Below are 20860 nucleotides of genomic sequence, written 5' to 3' on the forward strand. Positions count from 1 at the left end.
ATAAAGAATAATTTACGGTTTGAATCATTTTTTTTAGAGCTAAAATGAGCCCCACAAAATTAACAATCATCATGCCCATTTAGGCATTTATTGGGCACCAAATAGGGACCAGGGGGAATTGAAGGAGAAATGTATACGTTTTGGCACAGCAGTGAGTGAAGTGGTGGAATCAAACGGTGGGCATAACACAATTGGTTTTTTCTCCAATGCGTATCGATATCACTTTCCTTCATGTTTAAAAAATTAAATAAAAAATTAAAATAGGTCGGATTAGGCAACCATATACCTTTTACTACTGAAATTCCTAGTATATCCATAAAACAAAACGAAAGTTTATCAAAATTTTCAATTGCCAGGTTGAGATAGAGAGGAATCAAGAACCTCTCATATGGCTACATATTATTTTTATAATCGGATATTCAAACCAACTTACGCACATCTCGACTATTGTTAGAATGTGATTAAGTTTTTTTTTTTTTTGACAAACAATAGGGCTTACTTCAGTCAACCCCAAGGGGTTTGGCTGAGTGTCGTGATTCGTTAAACAACTAAAGAGCTTGCACCCAAGAAGTCGCAAGGTCGGGAAAAAAACATTACAGGTGTTGGGGTTTCACCTGCTGAACACAAATTCTAAGAGGCGATATCAAAACATGAAAACCGATGCGGGTTTCGAATACAATTAAAAAGAAAGGGTAAAAGAACAGATCAACGTTTTTCTGGAAAGCAAAATACAGTAAAACCTACTAATATAATTTTGAAAAGGCAAACTCAACAATTTGAAGGATTAAACTAAGATATTTATAACATGAAACCAAACCAAAATTAATCTCCTAATCTCTTAATATGAGGGGAAACATGCTTTATACAGCGGTTTCGCATATTTTTCGATAAACCTGGAGAAAATAAAATAGCACGATCAGCCCCCATAATCTGCATTTCTCTGAAACTAAAAGACCATCAAAATGAGCCTGTCGCCCCGGGGAACAGTTCTGATATCTTGTTGAAAACATCCATAACCTGAGATGAGAAATAAGGACATTATTGAGTCACTTCCATATTTTCAATACGCAACACTAAGGCTGTGTTTGGATATTGGATTTGTGGATTATTTTGCGAGAAAAGACAATGGCATGGAAAGATATCCAAACATAGAACTTTCATGTCTTCTCCCCTGTACTTCCCCTCCACAAACCCGCCCACAAGTTTAGATCCAAACACAGCCGCAGCAAAAAAATGTTCAACAGAAGTAAACCCTCATCATTTCCGTATCATGTTCGTTTTCTAGCAGCAATATTGTCACTTATTTACAACACTTGTAAATCAATCTATGGTATATACAAATATAGTTATACCCAAAAGTCTTCAAACCTCCAAACATAAATTCTTACAATTTTAATTTTTGTTCTGTTTATAATTGAGAGAGAGAGAGAGAGAGAGAGAGAGAGAGAGAGAGAGAGAGAGAACAATGGGATTTTTTAGCGAGAAAAAAAAAAAGGGAACTTGAGAAGATAAATAAAAATCACTTTCTGATTTTTGTTTGTTTTTTATCCCACATTGTTCACAATTAATGTCTCTAGCCGGTGGCTATGAACCTGTTCTAGTCTGAATCCGCCTTGGCTTCCCTGGTTACTGGAGGCCGGCGGTGGAGCAAGAAAGATGAGGTAGGGTTAGGGTTTGTTTTCTCTTCCGGCTTTTGTTCGGTTTTTCTTCTCCTGACTGGTTTCCACAATCCGGGGTCTATACCGGTCAGGTTCCCAGATTCGGTGGGTGACACCGACAGTGGTGGGAAAATAAGTTTCAACAGTGTTATTTGATTCTCGGTTATGGCTTTCCAGTGCCCGCCGTGGTCGCGTGGGTTTCACAGGGTTCACCAGCTCTTGCTTTTGCTTTCCCTTGTGTCAGAGCCTATTGTGGCAGGGGGGCTAGCTGGATCTTAGTTGGCGTATGTTTTCTCTACAAAGCAGTGGCCGTTTTGGGCGTTTGGCTGGGAACTGTAACTTTGTTGATTTCATTTGAGCTTATTGAATTATGGTTTGTGCGGGGTTTCCCTAGGAATTCTCTACTACTAAATCTCGGATGGACTCTATGCCGAAACCTCATGTTGGTATATGCTTTGTAGTACATGTCTTAGATTTTGGTAGTTTTTGTTCATTCTTGTATTTTGTGATGAAATCTTTGCAAGTGTCGGATGGCATTTTATTGAATGGAAATCTCCTCTAATTAAAAAAGAAAAAGAAAAAAAAAAACTAGTACTTGAGAAAATTGTTGGCAAAGCTGTAGCGAAAGAGGGCATTAGTAGTGTCGTCCTCTTTCTTCCTAGGGAAAAAAACAATTGTATAACAAGGCTAATAAGCATAAAAGGGTGTAAACCTACAATGACGATTGCTTAACAACAGATTAGTTACTTTTTGAATAACTATGTTCCATGACAAAACAGAAGGATGATGTTTAAATTGTACCTCCTTGTCATTCTGGTATTTAGCAATACTCATAGGATTCTGTGAACACTGTAAAATGAGGTGGTGTTAGACAGAACAAAAGTAGTTAGAATCAAGTAAACGCATGGATTAGAGCATACATCCATGATGGCTGCTTGAACTCTGGGATTCTGGAATGCCATGGCAATGTCAGGATTAGCCATAATTTTTGAAATAACTTCTTCGGGTGTAAGCCCAATTTGATCTGCAAAGAATAGAATCTAAATGTTGAGATGAGATTGTTAATTAACCAAATGTCCCAAAAGCTTAAGGTGTTAGGACATGGGCCCAGCCGTTAGGAAATGAGCCCAACAATGTAGATCAAGCTAGCTAACACCCTCCCTCACGTGCAACCCTGTCTTGCACGTGGAGATGCAATTTTTCATACATAGAACGAAGTAGAATACGAAGGGTAGCAGAACGCAAACGGGGAACAAATGCAAATAGAAAGACTTGAACCCAAGACCTCTTGCAATCTGATACCATGTTAAGTAACCAATTGTCCCAAAAGCTTAAATTGTTGGGAAATGGGCCCAACAATGTATATCAAGCTATCTAACAGAGATGAACATAATCATAACACCAACCAAGGTCATGAAATACAGTATAGGCAGCAAAGCCAGAAAGCCACAAATTTCTAGCCCATCGCCCAATTTCAGTCTGATTTTTTTCTTGCATACTTCATCGAGAAACTACCCCAAATAAACCACAATGTTTATGGACACTAACTGTCTATTTGACTAAGTACCGGAAAAAAAAAAAAACAAATCTATTTTGCAGCATATATGGAGCAGATTTATCTTATCGATATCTTCGACAAATGAAACGTCAAAGGAAAACAATATCCTTCACCACTCATAGTCATGCTTAAAAGCGTACTTCACATTACTCGTTGAAAAGAGAGAGGGCGTCATCTGGGTCCAAGATTTACTTGACGTCAGACATAAGGTACTGGTTACTTGTGACATTCACTGCAATGATTGTTGCAGGTCTGTAGGGACAAAGATTCTGGTCAGGTTAATAAGGAATGTCATCTTGGTGAGGGACAAAGATTCTGGTCAGGTTAATAAGGAATATCATCTAGGTGCATGTATACTGGGGAAATATGAAGGTAATGTCTGATCGAATAACTTAGTGCAGGAAGCGATAACTGAATGAAGAGAATCATCCAACTGCAGCAGATTAGGGAAAGGAAGCGAACTTTGCCCTTAGGTGTAGCAAACTCCTACTGGGGGCAACAAATCTACTCTAGAACCTCAATTCTGTAATTCTGATCAAGAATTTGCAAGAATCTCACTTTCCTCCAGAAAGAATCTGATCCCTCACTTTCAAAAATTATGAATACCAAAAGAGAGAAGAAAAGCTACAAAACAAGAGAAAATCTATAGCGGACATCAGATTATGGAAACCAATTATACATAAAAGAGTAATTAGTATTCACACAATAGTTCCATATATACAGAAAACAAATTCAAGTCGCCATTAAAGTTACTTTTTGGTATATGATCATTTAAGCAGACACGGCTTTTGGTATTCACAAAATATTGGCATTTTGGCCCCTCCAACAACTTAGTTGTTCTACTATATCTCCTCCAAAATTTAACTATGCCCATATAATCCCTACATGATATAATCATTGCATCCCCATCAATCTCCAATGTTTGTCTATATTTTAATGTCTTATACTGGCTATATACAGTTATGTGCGTAGTAAATAGATGCTCCCATAAGGCTCTTGTCTCCCTCCACCAATAATGACTGTGCTCCTGCTCCGGCCGCCACTTCATGCAACTTCCCCCTACGTCCCTAACCAAGTAGCTCAGTATTGACCAGAGAGATGTTTCAGGTTAACATTAAATTGAGTTTGGTGAGGGGTAGATAAGGAGAAAAGTAAGGGGGAGAAGCGCGGCAGTGGCGATGGTGATTGCTCCTTATTTTGGTGAAGAGAGCCGAAGCAATAATTCGACAAAATCATACAAAGAGGTGGTTACATTGGTAAAATTACCCCTCATCTGTTCTGGTTATTTAAAGTATTTCCGTGAACGAAAATGGTCAAAAAAACTATAGAGAAATGCTACGAAACACAAATGACATCTTACTAAATGTGTAAAAAGTGTAAAATTCTTAACTTGATACAAGTTAACATTTTAGACGCAAAAAACAAAATAATGTCCAACTACAGAGAAATGTTAGGATTCTTGGAAACATTACTTGGAATCTAACTAAACAGGTAAAAGTTTTCAGGGAAACTGCTAAATAATCTATCAAGTAAGAACTCACCAAACTGCTGCTTCACCTCAGGACTGCTTAGATCAAATTTTTTCAAAGAATCCATCATACGGTTGTCCCATTCAGCACTTCCACCCATGTTATTTCTGAAAGAAAGTGTCGCTATTATAGTTACAGAAAAATCTTGTTTTGCCCAACCATAAGGTACTCACTTAGCAAATGCATACATAAGAGTACTAAAACCGGATAACTGACTTCAGTCCAGAGCACAAAGTATCGATGGTGGAGATCCGGTATGAATAGGGTAGGTCATAGGCACTTGCACAATATCTTTTTGTTTACTCAGTAATGTATGTCTGTGTGTGTGTGTGTTTGGTTTTCCGGGGTTATGGGGTGGATGGCATTCAACAGACAGCATAAGGCACATGTTTTCAAAGATCAAATAGAATTACAAACAAATTAGATTTGAAAAGGAAGAAGACGTCCATCCATTAAAATGGAAAAAAATATGCCAGAAAATCCATAAAAGGATGCAAGTAGGTGAAAAGTCATATTTACAGCATGTCTTCCAGCTGTTGACGGTATTGTGGATTCTGTAGCATCCCTGTTACAAAGCATAGATTCAGTGTTTATATAACAGTATAACCAAACCCTCATTTACCGAGAGAGAGAGAGAGAGAGAGAGAGAGAGAGAGAGAGAGAGAGAGGGGTCAGATTGATGAACTAACATTTAAAGGTAGTTGGGTTCCGCATCTCCTCTGGTAGATATCTGCTAGGATAAAAAATAAATGACGAATCAAATGAAACTTCAACTACAACACAATGTCAAACAACTGTGTGTTACAAAGCAGGAAACAACCCAAAATAGGACGATGGTTTGAAAATAGCCAATGAATGTGTTTCCAGACTATTCACTCTAACATGAAATGAGACACTACTGAAAGAGAGAACGATAATAATGATTTCTAAGCATAAGCATTCATAGATGAAAAACAAGTATTGCAACAGAGAAGAGGAACAAAACTAGAAAATCTCTCATAAAATAACACCTTTCAGACCAAAACTCAAGAAATACTAGACTATCGATCTGGCCATGATGGTTGGCTTTTGATTCAAAATCATGACATTATCTCATTATTATAAAGCTACCAGACAAATGTTTTGAGACTGATCACAGGTCCACGTTCGCTAAAGTAGCGAGGTTAGGTAGCCAAAAAGAGAACTTGCAGCCGATGTAACAGTCATATACACACAAACATGTAAAGGTCCAAAATTTCCCAAGCTGGTAAAAGATCCAGTGAAAATTGACGCTTCTTAAGATGGCTATGCACATGACAAGCTGATTTTCAACATCTACAGGATGAGATGGTTTTATGATAATATAGGTAGCACAAGAAGATGAACAAACATAAAATACAAAAGCACCATGACATGGGCTGCCGGTCTGGAAAGCCTGAAATGGATTCAGCAACTCTTGGTTGAATATAATGATTTGCAAACAAGAGCAAAAGCGTTTTTGGGTTGAGAAAAGATACCACTAATCCCTTTGATATACAAGGATGGATGACAAAATCTGCTCCAAGAATTCAACCATAAAAGATGCTATTACAATAATAAGTACTTCATCACCCCAACTGAACGTCTAAAGAGGCTTCTTTTGTTTTCCAAAAAAAGAGCAACTATGAAATCCAAGCTGTCATAGTTTTCGAAGCACAGAAAGGTGATTGCAGTTATTACCATACTAATTTTAGGTGGTTGAAACAACTATTTTAAATCATGAGAACTACGCATAAAACTATAAACAAAGAAGGAAAGCTGAGAAATGACAAACAACAAGCAGAAGCTGGAAATCTGTAACACGGGTCAAATCGAATCCCACATCATATATGCAATACTTCTCACAAGCATCAACAAACTGACAGAATACGGAAAGACAACTTGCATTTGACATGAATGAATTTCGAACACAAGCATAAATTTGAAACTTTCTGTGAAAGCCACACAGGAAAACAAATAGAAAGCAATCTTACGGATAAACCATCTTTTGAACTGTTGGATCTTCCATCATTTTCTCCAAAGCTTCCACTGACAGAGGAGAACTTGTTTTTTCTGCCAACAAATGGATAAGAGCTTTACTTTAGCTCTTCATGTTAAAGTGCATAGAACACCAGAAATAACAATAGGTAAAACATGGTTTCAAGGAGACAAAAAAGTCCATATGCTGCAGTTAAAAATCCAACATATCCAAATGCTAACATAACAAAGCTGATATCACGATAGTAAAGAGCCACAAGGGCACCAGCATAGTCCTAACACAGTAGAGTGAACATTGACCATGAAAAGTTCAATTTCAATAGATTTAAATTCACCTTTCGAACCACCAATGAAGCTATAAGGCCAATGGAACTAACTTTTTGGTCCTTATCTCACATTTGGTGGCATACAGAGCCACCGATGATTCCCATCTTTTCTTTTTCTTTTTTTCTTTTTTTTTTTTTTTGGGGGGGGGGGGGGGGTTGTGGAATTAAAGATTTTATTAACCAAAGGAAAAGGATACAAGATCAAAGGGGCATTGTCCAATGAAAAGAGAAACAAAACTCGCTAGAAAGAGCACTCTACCAATGATTTCTACCTACGAACCCTATCAGAGATATATAGATCAAACAAATTTTCAACAGTCAGGGCAATCACCATTAAAGTGTGATGCCATATGGTATATGATCGTATATCATGCTGTTAATGCCTGCAATAACTGAATATCAACACTTCTGTTAATTACTCCCTATGTTTCTTATTGTTTGTCCCTTTCGGGAGTGCCAACTTTTTAAGGAGACATGTAAGGATTGCACTTACATTCACATTTCATGGCATCATTTCCTTTTTAAGGAGACATGTAAAGATTGCACTTACATTCACATTTCGTGGCATCTTTCCTCTATCGCCCTTATATTCTACCTACTTTGCAACACTTATATTCACTTATAAGTTATAAGGGATACTTTTGAAAAATCATCAAATTTCTACTTCCACATTTAGAAAAGGACCAACATTTTGAAACATCCCAAAATGAATAGAATAAGGAAGTAAGGAACTAACAATTAGGGACGAAGGGAGAATATTCCTTGAAGGAAATGATATAGAAGAAATATGTCAAAAAGGCGGCACTAATAGAAATATTTTTGAAGGATTGTTTTACTTACGGGAAGATGAACCCTCAGACGAAGCACCAAACCCCGGTGTGGAAGCAGCTCCATTTTGGGACACCTTCATTTCATTTTCAACATGATTTAATCCAAGACACATAATCTGTAAGCACCACAGGCATCAACTACTATATCAAACTCGAATTCTAACCTGACCAGCAAGCTCATCATCCGTTGTTGAATCCCACTTTATTGTATCTTCGAAACGTCTCTGTAATGTTTCCTCGAGAGAAATATCAACAAATGCTGTAAATATGAGTGAACTCAGAACATGAAGGTAATAACCGGCAAGGAACCATATGCTTGAAATTACACAAATAATACTCCCTCTGTATTGTTAGTCCTCTACGAAAAGATGTGTAAATTTCGGATCAAAAAATTAAGTACTTCTGTGCATAAGTTTTAAAATTCCTTGACACCAAATTAAAGATCTCAATTAGTTCTTTAATTTGGTGCCGAGAAACTGAAAAAATTATGCACCCAAGTAATTTTTTTTTTCTTTCAAAACTGCACATCTTTTCGCAGAGGACTAACAATATGGGACAAAGGGAGTAAGAAATAAGGCTACTCAAAGATTTTGAGGCAAATGATCCAAGATTTTCAAATACAACGACTGCTTATGTTTCATAGTTTCCAGAAGTTTTGGAGTAACATGAGCGAAAATAAGTAAAACAGAACAAATCTACAAGAAAGGGCGTGGAGGATGTGCTACAACAAAACGACATAAATGATAGCGCAAAAGAGTGGAGTCAGCGGCAGAGGGAACTAGATGAGGATGGCAGGAAAGCCCAGTATTTGTAAGGCCCTTGCTGCAACATTTCATGGGACCCCAACCCCATAAACTAGCACCTAAAGTCACTCTGGCCCCCGTATTTGCATAAGCCTGGCTCCAGCCCATTGGAGATCTCTAAGAAACAAGAAGGCGTTGTGGAAACTCAGGTAGAAAGGAATCGCCAAAAGTGCTAGAACACAAAGTGTTCAATCTTTCAAAATTGTTGTAGTGGCTGGTTAGAGCAAATTAGACGATAGAATAAATAAAATGCCAAACTAAGATTGCGCTTATGCAATACCAGATTTCTTTGGTTGCTTTAGCTCTGTATTGTCTTTCACATCTGTAGCGGGAGGGGCCTCCACATCGGTCGCTGTTACGTCCACCGTCACCGTAGATTGAGTGGTAGCTGGAGAAGTTGATGTAGCTGGCCTAGATGTTGGTGCAGTTGGAAAAGGAGGTGAGGTAGCAGGCCCTGATGCTAAAGGAGTTGGCCAAGGGGAAGGTGATCCAGGAGAAAAGGCAGCATTATTGAATGGGTTATTTTGGCGCATCTGCCCCGTCAGAGTCTTATAAGCTTGTTGCATTGCATATTCCTGAAACAAGACCAAAGTCACAACTAAAAAAGATAAACATGGAGGGAAAACGAAAAAAGCAAGGGTCAAACAAAGCCTCATAAACAGTCTTAAAAAGCTGAACAAGTAATAAGGACCAACACACAGACAGGCTTAAAAAGATCAACTCAATTCTCAATTTGCATTGAAATGGTAGAAAATAGAAATGAAAAAAACGAAAGTCCAGCAATTGAAATGACTGCCGAACTGCACTAACAGTCAACAATTTCATTAAACATTGACCTGAATAAAACAGAAGACAAAAAACAAAACAAAAAGACACGAGAGTCAAGACTCAAAGTAGAGAACCATGCAATTCGACTAGTTTTTTAGCATATAATGCTACCAAATACGTTGAGATATGGCGATGGTGTGAGAGAAAATAACCCTAACAGGAAGAAAATCCTTCAGCCTAGTATCACACGAACACAACCTCCACAAATTAACTTCTTATAAAATATAAATGCCAGCCTACAAAGATAAACCCTACTCTGAATTACAATTGCCAAGGAAGAAATGATAAAAACAAATGTCAAAAGATTGAAAAGACTGCTAACTGGAAAATAAGACACAAGAAAAACCATGTTCACATGAAGCAATGACATTTCTTGGATGGGGGAGAGGGAAGGACATCTCGTACATAACATAACCCTCCACAAATTAACTTCTTTATGTAAGATGAAGATCACATGAAGCACCAAAGTTAGCTAGACAAGGAGATTTTCTTTGGAGATTATGGCTCCGTTTGTTTCAATGTAATGGAAAATAATTTTCCCAAAAAGATAGTTCTTGTTTTAGTTTTCCGGTGTTTGGTGGATAGTGGGAAAAATAGTTTTCCCATGGTTTTGTAAAACAATAGAATCAATCAAAGTCTTGGCTCAAAACTAAAGAAGTTACAAAATCTTATTCTGGTAGTGATTGAAAAAGATAATGCACAAACAGGAAGATTTCTGTATTCAAAACCTATGAAACAAAGTATATGTAATATATATGTATATGTGGAAGAGAGAGAGAGAGAGAGAGAGAGAGAGAGAGAGAGAGAGAGAGAGAGAGAGAGAGAGAGGAATTGGGACATTTATGGCTAGAAATTTAATTTGGGTGAGGAGATGCTGAGGTGTAGTGAATTGGGGGAGCAAGAGCCCAATCGACATGTAACACGTAAAACGACTTACAGCAGTTCTGTTGGTGAGTTATTTTCCGCCGACTAAGGTAAAATGTTTTACATATAAAATGCTTTTTTAATGTTTTGTACAACCAAACAGCGGAAAATAGGTAAAAACATTTTGTCTAAACAAACGGAGCCTATAATTCAACAGCTAAAAACTTTGATTGATGGTATCATAGGAAAAGACATGAGCAGCAATGCAAATTAAGTTTCGACCTCAGGTTGGATTTCTGATCGCATTCAGCCTATTAACCTTCTAATAGGTAGTTGCATGTTTGCAACCACACAGACATTAACTACTAGTCCTATTTGTATAAACGCGAATATACAGACAAGCAAAACCATCATACGGAGCCAGAGGAAATGATAGGCTTGAACAAAGCCCAAGGGAGTGCAGTGATCATGATACTAAACCCAATAAAGTTGAGAAAGTCGGCTAAATTTATGTTCATAACAACTGTAGGGAAGTTCTTGCTTTGCAATGCATTCAGGAGAATCAGGACATTGATTTGGCCAGTCCAGGACCATTTATGGTACGAATAAACATCACCTGCCAGGTCATTCGATATTGGTTTTATGAAACTCACCTTCAACTTTGAAACCACCTGCCATAAAATTCAGGTCGTCAAGACAGATGTAGCGAAATGAGAAATCGTATACGAAAACAAGACCAAACAGCATGCATGTGATCCACATCCTCACCCATGAGAAAAGTGCCGAAAGCCCAACACCAACTCCAACCCAAAATAGTGGAGATCCACTGGAGACACAACCAAAAATAATAATTGTAAAGCATGAGCATATTCGTAATAGATAGTAAACATACCCAAAAAAAAAAGAGATAATAAATAAAATACAAGCATAGTAGGTACAAGGGTAATAGACTGTTACAAATATGATGGTGGCGGTGGCACTATAAGCGGTGGGTTAACACCAACTGAAGACGTTTCCTGGCTATTTGAAGAAGTAATGCTTGCAAAGCCTTCCCTCCCTAACTTCTCAAGCACTGTATAGCAACAATGTATCAAAAGAATCAGAACTGCAAACAGCAAAAACAATTGGAGTTCCTCGACATTAAAGGTGAAAAGAGCACCACATAAAGATGTCAACTACCAATGGCGTAGCCAGGAACTTCATTGGGGCCATTAAACAAGTCATCACCAATGTCATATCCTTATCTATACAAAAGGCATCAAAATCAATTTTCACGGGTTCCCCTTTAATAGAACATATTCCCACCAATATTGTTAAAGGACTTGAAATATGTCAAATTATCCCCAAAAAAGACTACTTGGGGATATTAATACAGCTTGTTCAATAAACATTTAAGCAATGATTGTAATATTAGAATCAAACAGTTTTCCAAACATCTTTTGATATCTTACCTTCATGAAACTTTACGAGATTAAAACCAAGAGGAAAACTTGATTTCACATGACAAAAGCAAAAGAATATCTTGTAATCACAAGGTATCCTGCAATCACATGCTGAAAAATGGAAATAGGCACTCCTAGGTCTCAAGTTTCAACTAATTTTTCTCTTTCTAAAACACTTGAATCCAACACTAGTCTTTGTGTTCCACAACCTCCACTAGGTTCATATTTCTGAATCCCCAAAAACTTTTCATTAAGGTACGTGGCTAAACATGTTCCTCAATATCTTAGTGGGATCAATTCCACCTACGGCCTTAGACTAATGAAAAAACTGAGAAAGTTTTTCAAATTTGTCAATGCATTTAATCAAGGGCTGCAAAATTGAACCAAATTTACCAAACTATTTCGCACAAGTCATTTCTTGGCAAAAACCTCTCAAGCTCACAAAGTTCAGTTTTATTCTATCTTTTTATTGCTTTAATTTGATGTGTTATTTCTCTATTTTTCAGCCCACCATTCTGCACTTATTATTTTGATAAGTAATTCGGCATTTATAATCTGTCATCCATCAGGTAGCAGGTGGCACAAACCAAACGAAATAAATAGTTAAATGGCCAAAAGAAGTGCTTTTCATGACCTGGGGTGCAATTTAAACATGCTCTCCTACCACAGGATCTTGATAATTATGGCCAAAAGTTACCAGCCATCAATAAGGAAATAACTGGACTTGTTTTTGATTCCGTAAAATGTTCTACGAAGTGACCCCTCCAAAGTATATTTTCCTTGTATTTAACCATTGCTATGTACACCATGTAAACTTGTCAAAGTCAAATTGTTCAAACGGTCCTTTGCATCACTCCTATCTCTTTACCGACTAGTTCAATACCTCAGCAACTGAAAAAAGAAATCTCCATTTAATCACTAAACCTGATGCATAAAAGGGTAATTGAAGGCGTCCGAATAAGTACCACTACATTGTTCAAGCTTGGTTTGCAAACTTAATGAGCTTGAAAGTCGAAAACATATTCAAGCTTAGTATGAGACAAGTGGATCTCATAAGAGCTTTAATCGAGCCGAACAAGAGTCGATCATGAGTAGCTTGAATGTTTCATACATCATATGCCGAACAAGCCGCGTAGTAGATTGTCCGGGCTTGGTTTGAAAGCTTAACTAGCTAAAAATAAATAAATTTTGTTCAAGCTTAGTCTGTTTTTTCAACAAATTGATCTTGAAGCAGCTTTTAACAACGAACACTAGCCCAAACTCGAGTCGTTTATCAGCCCTACACATAAATACACGTGCATGTAGAGAGAGAGAGAGAGAGAGAGAGAGAGAGAGAGTACCGTTGGATTTGGAGAGGCGTACAGGAGTTCGCCCGTGATTAGACTGAGGTGGATTGAAAGCTGAAATAGAAGTAGTGGGTCTCTTGAGACCGATTCTTCTGGTGTTGTGAAATTGACGGGGAAGGCCAAATGGGTATCTGCCGGAGACCATGTCTTTGGGTTTGGCTGAGCAACCCAGTACCATTTTGGGCGAGGAAACTAAGGCCAGGCTTTCCATCATCAGATGCTACTAATATTTACTATTTACGAACACCCAAATCCACGAGTATCTGTTTGCCTATGTGGGGATTAATTTATTTGCTTCGGTAATTCTGCAGAGAACAAAACGAAGAAGAAGAAGAAGAAGAAGAAGAAGAATTATTTGGAAAGAAAGAAAACGAGAAGTGGAGATGAGGAACTAGCAAAGACAGGTCTACTCCATAACCCAGTACAGAAAGAAGTGGGCTCTGAATGTAGTTGGCCCAGCGATTATGTATGTAGCTGCTGGCACATGAGGTTAAGCCCCGTTCCTCTTAGCTTTTTCGGCTTTTTTCTCATTTTGTGTTTTTATTAAAAAAAAAAAGGAAACCGATATTCGCACTTCAATTTTTACTGATGGCGCTTCACTTCACGTTATTAGTAACTTCATAAACAAAGTGGAGTGCCATCAATAAAAAGTGGATCGCGAAAATCAAAATCCAAAAATAATAATTGCGTTTTTTAGTTTTATGCCAAATTTTTATGAATTCTTGATTTGTCTCGATGAAGAAGTAAAAAATTATTACTTTTATCCGCTTTTCGGACTTTATCTTGGATATTTTCAAAGATATATAAATTTCATATACTTTTTCAATTCATCTCAACTACCGAACCAATAATTCACAAATTTCAAGACTAACAAATGCACGGAAAATTTGAATAAAGACAATTTAAGAAGTTCAAAAAGCTACTCTCTCCGTCCCTAAATAAGTGTCCAACGCGTAAACCTAGGCTTTCAAAAAGATGCATTTGTTTTGTTAAAAAAATCAAATTTTTTTCACAAATCAATAGATAGCAATGAGTTCTATTTGATTGTGAAAAATAAATAAATTTTTTAATGAAAAACATGCATATTTTGTAAGGCCTAATTTTGCGCGCCAGACACTTATTTAAGGAGGGCGGGAGTATAAAAAAAAGGGTAAGTCGATGAAGTACTGTTGTTCAACTTGCACGAAGAGGGAGATAATAATGTTGTTGATGGGTTTAGTGAGTGAGGTTCATGTGATGAAAAAAACAATTCGGTGTAAAGTGTTCTCACTTGAGCTCTTCAAGAACTTGTGAAGAACTTTTCAATAGTCTTTATCTCTCTCTATCCAGTCAAAAGTTGATCTTACTTATATCACGGTATCTAGTGTAAAAGATTAATTGCTCAAAAGATAAAATTACTCAGAAAACAGATAAAGTTACTCAAATAAGAGACAATACCGAAGAACTCAATTACTTGAGATATTTCCAATGTCGAAGCTCATTTATATACCAGGGCAGCCCACAAAAGAATTTATGTAACGTTTCTAAAGTTAAATGCGAAGCAAATAAAATATTTAAGTTTGGATACTAAAATATTTCTAACTTATATCTAAAACCTTTTTTTTTCTTTTGAAAGTAACACCACATGAGCCTCTTTTAGGAAAAAAATTAAATGTCATAGCCTTCTTCTTCACCACACATTCATGTGCGGCCCATACAAATGTGTAGTGAAGAGGAGGCATGCAGCACCACGTGGCGTGGCGGTGCCTAGGGACATTAAATATCTTCACTCAATTCAATACAAGTTAACCCTTTCTTGTGGTGGTCATATCATTTTAGGTTTAACTAACATCATTCTTAGGAGCAGAAAAATAACGTAAACTCTGTGGGCTTTGCCAAACCAAAGTTTATTATGTTCAATAGTGAGTTTTGTGCAACAATCATTGATTACCATATTTGATTGTATGCAACAATTTACTGATTTTGTGTAGTAATCTACTGATTTTGCGCATCAGCGGGTCTTGAGAGTTTTGGTACTTAACGATGATCCAATAGTTGCGATTGCGTGGGAATGATGATTGCTAAAAAATAGCTGACACACCATTGGAGGAATTTAGCCAAAATTTGGATAAATAGTAGTATTGTAGCAAGTTATAAAAATAGCTTTGGCTCGAGAAAAATGGCCAGAACCATTGGAGTTGCTCAAGTACAACTGAAGTTTGCCGAATAGAAGCAAGACATCCAACCTTCAGATGGTGAAATGATTCATATCATTTTAGGACATAAAAGTTTCAGGCTTCCTTGAAGTACGGGACCCAAAGTGATCACCTAAAAGGCCTAGTAGAGGGGCTATACGCTCCTCGTTGATTAGGTAGAAAACTTACATAAGTTGATCTGAATACCCGGTTATTAAAAAAATTAAACTTTCCAATTGACTAGGAGATGGTAGCAATAGCCAACGAGGCTTGGGGGCCAACAAACAATTTGTGAGTTGATTGACAATCATGATTTGGAGCAATCAGTCACCTATGCACCATATGCATTAATCTGTGAGCTCTATGATAGCTCAAAGTGTCATTTTGGACAAGAACTAGGCCGTTTAATCATAAGAACGCGGCGTTTTCGACCAATCCAAGTAGTCATCCATGGGGGATCTGCTGAGACAATTCTATAGCCTGCATTTCCATACAGTTTGAGAGCACCCAAATCGTCTTCGTAAGCCCGTAGAACAAGATATTCAAAACCCCAAAGAATGGAAACCATGTCACAGGCTTTTAGTAATGCAGTGGCTACTTTTCTCCTCCTGTTAGTCATCGAAAGAATTTTAGTCAATATTACACTCAATACACCAGTATCAACCAACTACACTACCCCTAGTCCCCTATAGATTCTAAAATTAAAAATATACGAATTTGGTTTGTCCTTCATATGGCCACCTAGTCCGTGTTTTAATCACGGTGACAAATAAATTTGCGAAACTCCTAGATTAAAAACACAAAACTGATAAACACGAATGGTATTACTGCCTTTACGCAACGTCCCTTTTGTAGGTGGTGGTGGTGGTGGTGTTGTACCAAGTAATTCAATGTTGTACAAGGAGAAGATTGACTAATGAGGAAGTTTATTTTGTTATCATAAAAAGCAAGAGATGTTTACATAATCTGAGAAACCACGAGAGACATCTTCAAGATTATCAAAAAGCTTAGGGAACATCAATTTAAATTGCATTGCGTTGCAGATTATCAAGGAAAGGAAAAGGATTTTCTTTAAAGAATGTTCTTACCTGAAAGTGTTTAAAACGGCAATCCCAGACACATAAAGATATTCTTTAGCTCCAGAGAGATGCCGAAGAACAGCTTCATCTCTCAAGGCTGTTACATCTACAACTCCCACAAGCTCTTGCCTCGACTCGAGATCATCGGTGTTAGACTCAGCCACCAAGCATGCATACCTGTTAGGTATGTCCCTCACTGTCAGCACATGTGGAAAATTAACTGAATGGGCAATTTGAATTTGCTAAGAGCATGTCGATTTTCAATAGCAGATTCTAACGGCTACCAACTAGGCAGGGTTAAGTGGGAATAATGTCAAGTACCTAAGAATTTCAGACCGCTTTTTACACCTTTCAACGGATTTTTACATATTTTCATACTTTTCTCACAATTTTCAACATGCTTTTTCAACCTTAACCAGTAACCACCACTCTGGATTGTGATTACCATTTTTTGTGCATTTTGAATGAAATGGTGCCATAGACTGACTACAAAAATCTTAGAGGACAAAGAGTACTTGTAACTTAGAAAATCTGCTGTCTTGGTCTCTTTTGATCAGAGAGAAAATAAGCCTTTAAAAAACAAAAGACAAAAGGAAAGAAAGAAGTTGTTATAAGTTTTAGAGCTCCTATTTACCTGTTTGGGGCTGAGTTTCGAAGTTTGTAAAGAAGTCCTGAAAGTACTTCTGCCTATATGATACAAGAAGAAACCAAATTGTGAGTAGTAGCATTGCAATGGTGATGATTTTGATCATGACAGTACTATAGTATTATTGAAACTATTTTAAATCAAAATTCATACCCAGGTGACAGGACAAATAATAACGCCTTAGGTTGCTCCCTACTCGCGCATGTCAGTATTCAAGGGCAGTTTCAAGCAGCTTCTTTGGGTTGGCATAGACTCAAAGATTTCGACCATTGAATAAGGAAACTGTTCCTTAAAGCCAGCCGGATCAAATATTCGATTGGCTTTAAACCGACAAAAGAGTTTCTTCTTTTTTCCACGGATTGTACTTTGTTCATGTTGTAGCAAAAATGTCCATACTAGAAGAAGGGTACGTAGGACAGATAATGGCAGTGGCAAATGGAGAGGGAGCAGGTGAGTTCATGGCACCCCAAACTTCTCAATAATCCTTTTATTTTTTGGTATTCACGCTAAACTCAGAATTTTCGTCGCTTCAAAATCTTGATAACTTAACTTGAACCTCTCAATTATAATTTTTTTATCATCCTCTAAACTGAATGATTTTGTGTTTGGCCTTCTTTTTATCTAACTTGCGTCCGCTGCTAAAGAATGGAGAGAAATGCTCTAAAGCCAAGCTCTTCTAGATTTTCCTTCCCAAATGAGTTGGTGATAACTTACAGTTCTTCAAATCATGAAAGATATGAACCAGTTGTCAGTTTGCAATGCCAAAGAAAATGTCATGAGAACAGAACCAAATAAGAAAGATTCTGAGCAAATGAGGGAAACAACTTTAATAGGAACAGAACCACTTGATTTGGTACAAGTCTAAGAGCACGTCTACCGGCCTCACGTATCTGTGTCCGACACGTCTTAGTCACGGACACAATACGAAACTCTCTTGATACGTGTCGGACATGCTCAAACACTTGTCCAATCTTTTTATTATACTATTTATTTTGCTAAAACACATTGTGGATATTTTATGGCACTTTGACGCCACTCTTGGAACATTAAATAAACTTTTAAACTTAGGGGGTGTTCGGACAAATAAGCCAAAGTGGCTTATTTTTTGTCCTTATTCAAATTTTTTTCGTATCACTTGGCTTATCCTCATTTTTTTGGGGATTATTGCATCTTCATGACGAGAGGAATCTAAAAAGTATAAAATTTTGATCGAAATCCAATATTTTTTGAATAAAGACGAAAAAAATGGCTTATTGGCTTCTTCTTTTTTTTATGTGGATTTATTTGACTCATTTTTGGTGGGAAAGCCAATGGCTCTTTTTCAATCTAGAGTGAAAATTTTCACAGATGTATAGTTCTTGTATACTTATATGCAGACCCTTCTTCGTATTATTCTCAGTTTGATAGAAATAATTTTCCCGACTTTTATATGAATTCATAACATACCTCCATAATACAAGTACATCTTACATTCGACGTGTCTCTGACCTGTCCGTGTACTAATTTTCGAAGAAAATGTGTCCATGTATCTGTGGTGTGTCATGTCCGTATGCCGTATCCGTGTACTATATGTGCTTCCTAGGGTACAAGGAGTGATAAGAATTGGAATCAAGAAAGCTCTGTACAAAATAAATTGTGTAGTTCAAATTCATCTAAATATACTCAAGTCAATATGGACCATTGTTTACACTCATTTTTGGCCAAATCTAAAAAAGAATATGTTAAAGGATTAATGGCCCAAAATATTATTTTGGGGCTTGGTAGAATTAGGCCTTGATTGAATTGGGCCTTTGGTAGAATTTAAAGTGGCCACAATTAGGCTGAATTGAGTTTGGAAGGGCCGGAAAGAGTTTGAAAATTGATTAGGCCGCATTAATATTTGGAGCATGGCCTAATTAGTCAAGGCCCAAATTGATTTTCAGATCTGGGCCCATTTTCAGGCCTTGGTCCAACTAATCAAAGCTCGAACTAGTTTTTCAGGTCTATTTAGCCCAATAAGGCTTTCAAGTCTGGGCCCAGCTTTTCAGATTTATTCAGGCCTAAAACTGACCAAGTCAAAAAGGCCATAAGCTACTTAGTCATGTTTGGGAAGCAAGCTGCTCATAAGCAGCTCAAGGCCTAGCCATCATCCTTCAACATGAAGCAAGGCTTGGGACAAATGGCAGCCATCCATTGGAGGAAATGTCAAGCAACTCAAGGCCTTTGCCGTGAAGAAACTTGGCAGCCATATACAGGCCTGCAGAAGATGCTTAGTCATGCTTACATGAGCAACTCGAGGCCCACAGCCGTTATCCTTCAAGATGAAGTAAGGTCTGGAACATGTGGCATTCATGTAGCTGCTTGTCCAGACCTCCACAAGCAGCTTACAAGCTGCTCAAGAGGCCTGGGGATTCTGCACAGCCGAAATTCTTTTTGCTTTTGGTAGTCCTTTATGCAGGAAAGAGAGTTTTTTCAGGCTTTTCAGCCGATTTCTTGGAGTGGAGAGCAAGGCTTGGACAGGTGGCAATCACTTATTGGAGGAGGTAGAAGCAGCTCAAGCCTAGGCCTTTACCAGGAGGACACTTGGTAGTCATGCATAAGGGCAGGAAGAAGCAGCTCAAGCAGCTCAAGGCCTGAAATTTTATGCCTATAAAGCAGCTCAGCACCAACAAGCCCAGCGCTTACCAAATTTATCTTTCATTTACTTTCCAGCAAAGTACTTTACTATCTTTCAATCTAGCCCAGCCTAAATCTTGTCTTTCATTTCCTTGTACCCAAACTTTGTTAAGCCAATTAATAAAGTTTGTTTTATCTTTATCTTTCAGTCCTTGCATTTTTCATTTCCCATTTTCTAACAACGGTTAGAAAATTTTAAGTCATTATCCCGACAAGGCAAACCATGAACGTACCATATACGACCTCACCCCTTAGGTCGTACACAATTCGCTCAATACGAAGTCAGATTTGAGGCACGCAGGCCTTGAACAATAGTTTGGACTGCAATCCAGTCCTGGCACGCCCGCAACCAAGCTTACTTAGTTTTGCTCGTTTTTGTGGAGAAACAACCATACAATTAGCATCATGGGAAGTTTTCTTGATCTTGGTTATGGGACAGTAGACTTTCTGATTTGGTACCCACATACAAGAAAATAAAAGAGAAACCCATGAACAATAGCAAGAAAAGAAGAAGAAAAGAGAAGAAAACTAACCTGAAAGAATTGGAAGAAGAGATCATTGAAGAGAAAAACAGGTTCATGAAAGGCTTCAGCTTGAACTTGAGCTACCTTCCTCATCTCACTCGGCTCCTCAACCATTCTCCTCACCTTCCATCCATACTCCCTCACCAAATCCCCAAACTGCCCCTCTCCATCTCCATTTTTTGCATCCAAATCCTCAATCGTGCCATCCAACTCCACCTCCTCAGTTGAAGAAGGAGAAGAAGAAGTGCTGCACTGTACCATAAGCTCTCTTTCTTTCTCTGGATTCCTCTTCTCTCTGTTCCTCACATTGTGGACTATAGTATTATTCCATCTAGTCAATCGAAAGTCAGTCAAATTAGTCTCACCATGTTTGCAAACTCTGTATCCACATGATATTTCTCTGCACAATATTCCCCTTGTAATACTGGGGTAACTTGCTTTCGCATGAGCCATTTTCCCTTTTCTTCTCAGACAGAGAAAGTTCTAAATGAACAAGTTATTATTGTACAAAGTTACAATTTGGGCAAATTTCAGTGACAGCCCGTGAGGTTTTCCTAATGACAGATACCCTCACATATGCCAAAAAAGACAATGAACCTCTTG

At 37.7% G+C, this 20860-nt stretch overlaps 2 protein-coding genes and 1 long non-coding RNA gene across 5 annotated transcripts; 1 reads left to right on the forward strand and 2 right to left on the reverse strand.

Moving 5' to 3' along the window:
• Positions 1 to 646: 646 nt before the first annotated feature.
• LOC131311973 (protein TIC 40, chloroplastic) lies at positions 647 to 13614 on the reverse strand. 2 transcript variants are annotated; one of them, XM_058339645.1, is made up of 14 exons: positions 13174 to 13614; positions 11349 to 11463; positions 11160 to 11217; positions 11045 to 11062; positions 8980 to 9274; positions 8061 to 8155; positions 7907 to 7970; positions 6737 to 6815; positions 5435 to 5475; positions 5265 to 5310; positions 4758 to 4852; positions 2579 to 2682; positions 2460 to 2507; positions 647 to 1017 (listed from the first exon to the last, which is right to left on the reverse strand). In XM_058339645.1, the coding sequence occupies exons 1-14, from the start codon at positions 13391 to 13393 to the stop codon at positions 958 to 960; spliced, it is 1338 nt and encodes a 445-aa protein (XP_058195628.1). In that variant the 5' UTR covers positions 13394 to 13614; the 3' UTR covers positions 647 to 957. The 2 variants fall into 2 exon arrangements, 1 of the variants encoding a protein (XP_058195628.1); XR_009195670.1 differs by lacking the exon at positions 647 to 1017 and having other exon boundaries at positions 2473 to 2507; positions 2579 to 2698; positions 13174 to 13569.
• Positions 13615 to 15385: 1771 nt separating this feature from the next.
• LOC131311592 (GCN5-related N-acetyltransferase 10, chloroplastic-like) lies at positions 15386 to 20773 on the reverse strand. Of its 2 annotated transcripts, XM_058339087.1 has the most exons (4): positions 20267 to 20770; positions 17067 to 17119; positions 16442 to 16609; positions 15386 to 15961 (listed from the first exon to the last, which is right to left on the reverse strand). In XM_058339087.1, the coding sequence occupies exons 1-4, from the start codon at positions 20708 to 20710 to the stop codon at positions 15733 to 15735; spliced, it is 894 nt and encodes a 297-aa protein (XP_058195070.1). In that variant the 5' UTR covers positions 20711 to 20770; the 3' UTR covers positions 15386 to 15732. The 2 variants fall into 2 exon arrangements, with proteins under 2 accessions (XP_058195070.1, XP_058195071.1); XM_058339088.1 differs by lacking the exon at positions 16442 to 16609 and having other exon boundaries at positions 20267 to 20773.
• Positions 17129 to 20730, forward strand: LOC131311593 (uncharacterized). Its single transcript, XR_009195509.1, has 2 exons — positions 17129 to 18151; positions 18409 to 20730. It is a non-coding gene; the product is annotated as an uncharacterized LOC131311593 (long non-coding RNA).
• Positions 20774 to 20860: the final 87 nt, after the last annotated feature.

Source organism: Rhododendron vialii, chromosome 12a (assembly GCF_030253575.1).
Source record: "Rhododendron vialii isolate Sample 1 chromosome 12a, ASM3025357v1".
NCBI classification, from domain to species: Eukaryota; Viridiplantae; Streptophyta; class Magnoliopsida; order Ericales; family Ericaceae; genus Rhododendron; species Rhododendron vialii.

Excerpts from the sequence above, each read along its gene's own strand:
- LOC131311592 (XM_058339087.1), bottom strand. The coding sequence starts at position 20,710 with ATGGCTCATGCGAAAGCAAGTTACCCCAGTATTACAAGGGGAATATTG. Across the intron at positions 16,610-17,066 it reads CGAAACTCAGCCCCAAACAG|GTATGCATGCTTGGTGGCTG; the intron begins GTAAATAGGAGC and ends CATACCTAACAG. Across the intron at positions 15,962-16,441 it reads GCCGTTTTAAACACTTTCAG|GAGGAGAAAAGTAGCCACTG; the intron begins GTAAGAACATTC and ends GATGACTAACAG.
- LOC131311973 (XM_058339645.1), bottom strand. The coding sequence starts at position 13,393 with ATGATGGAAAGCCTGGCCTTAGTTTCCTCGCCCAAAATGGTACTGGGT. Across the intron at positions 8,156-8,979 it reads AAAGCAACCAAAGAAATCTG|CATTTGTTGATATTTCTCTC; the intron begins GTATTGCATAAG and ends TCATATTTACAG. Across the intron at positions 5,476-6,736 it reads GTTCAAAAGATGGTTTATCC|ATATCTACCAGAGGAGATGC; the intron begins GTAAGATTGCTT and ends TTATCCTAGCAG.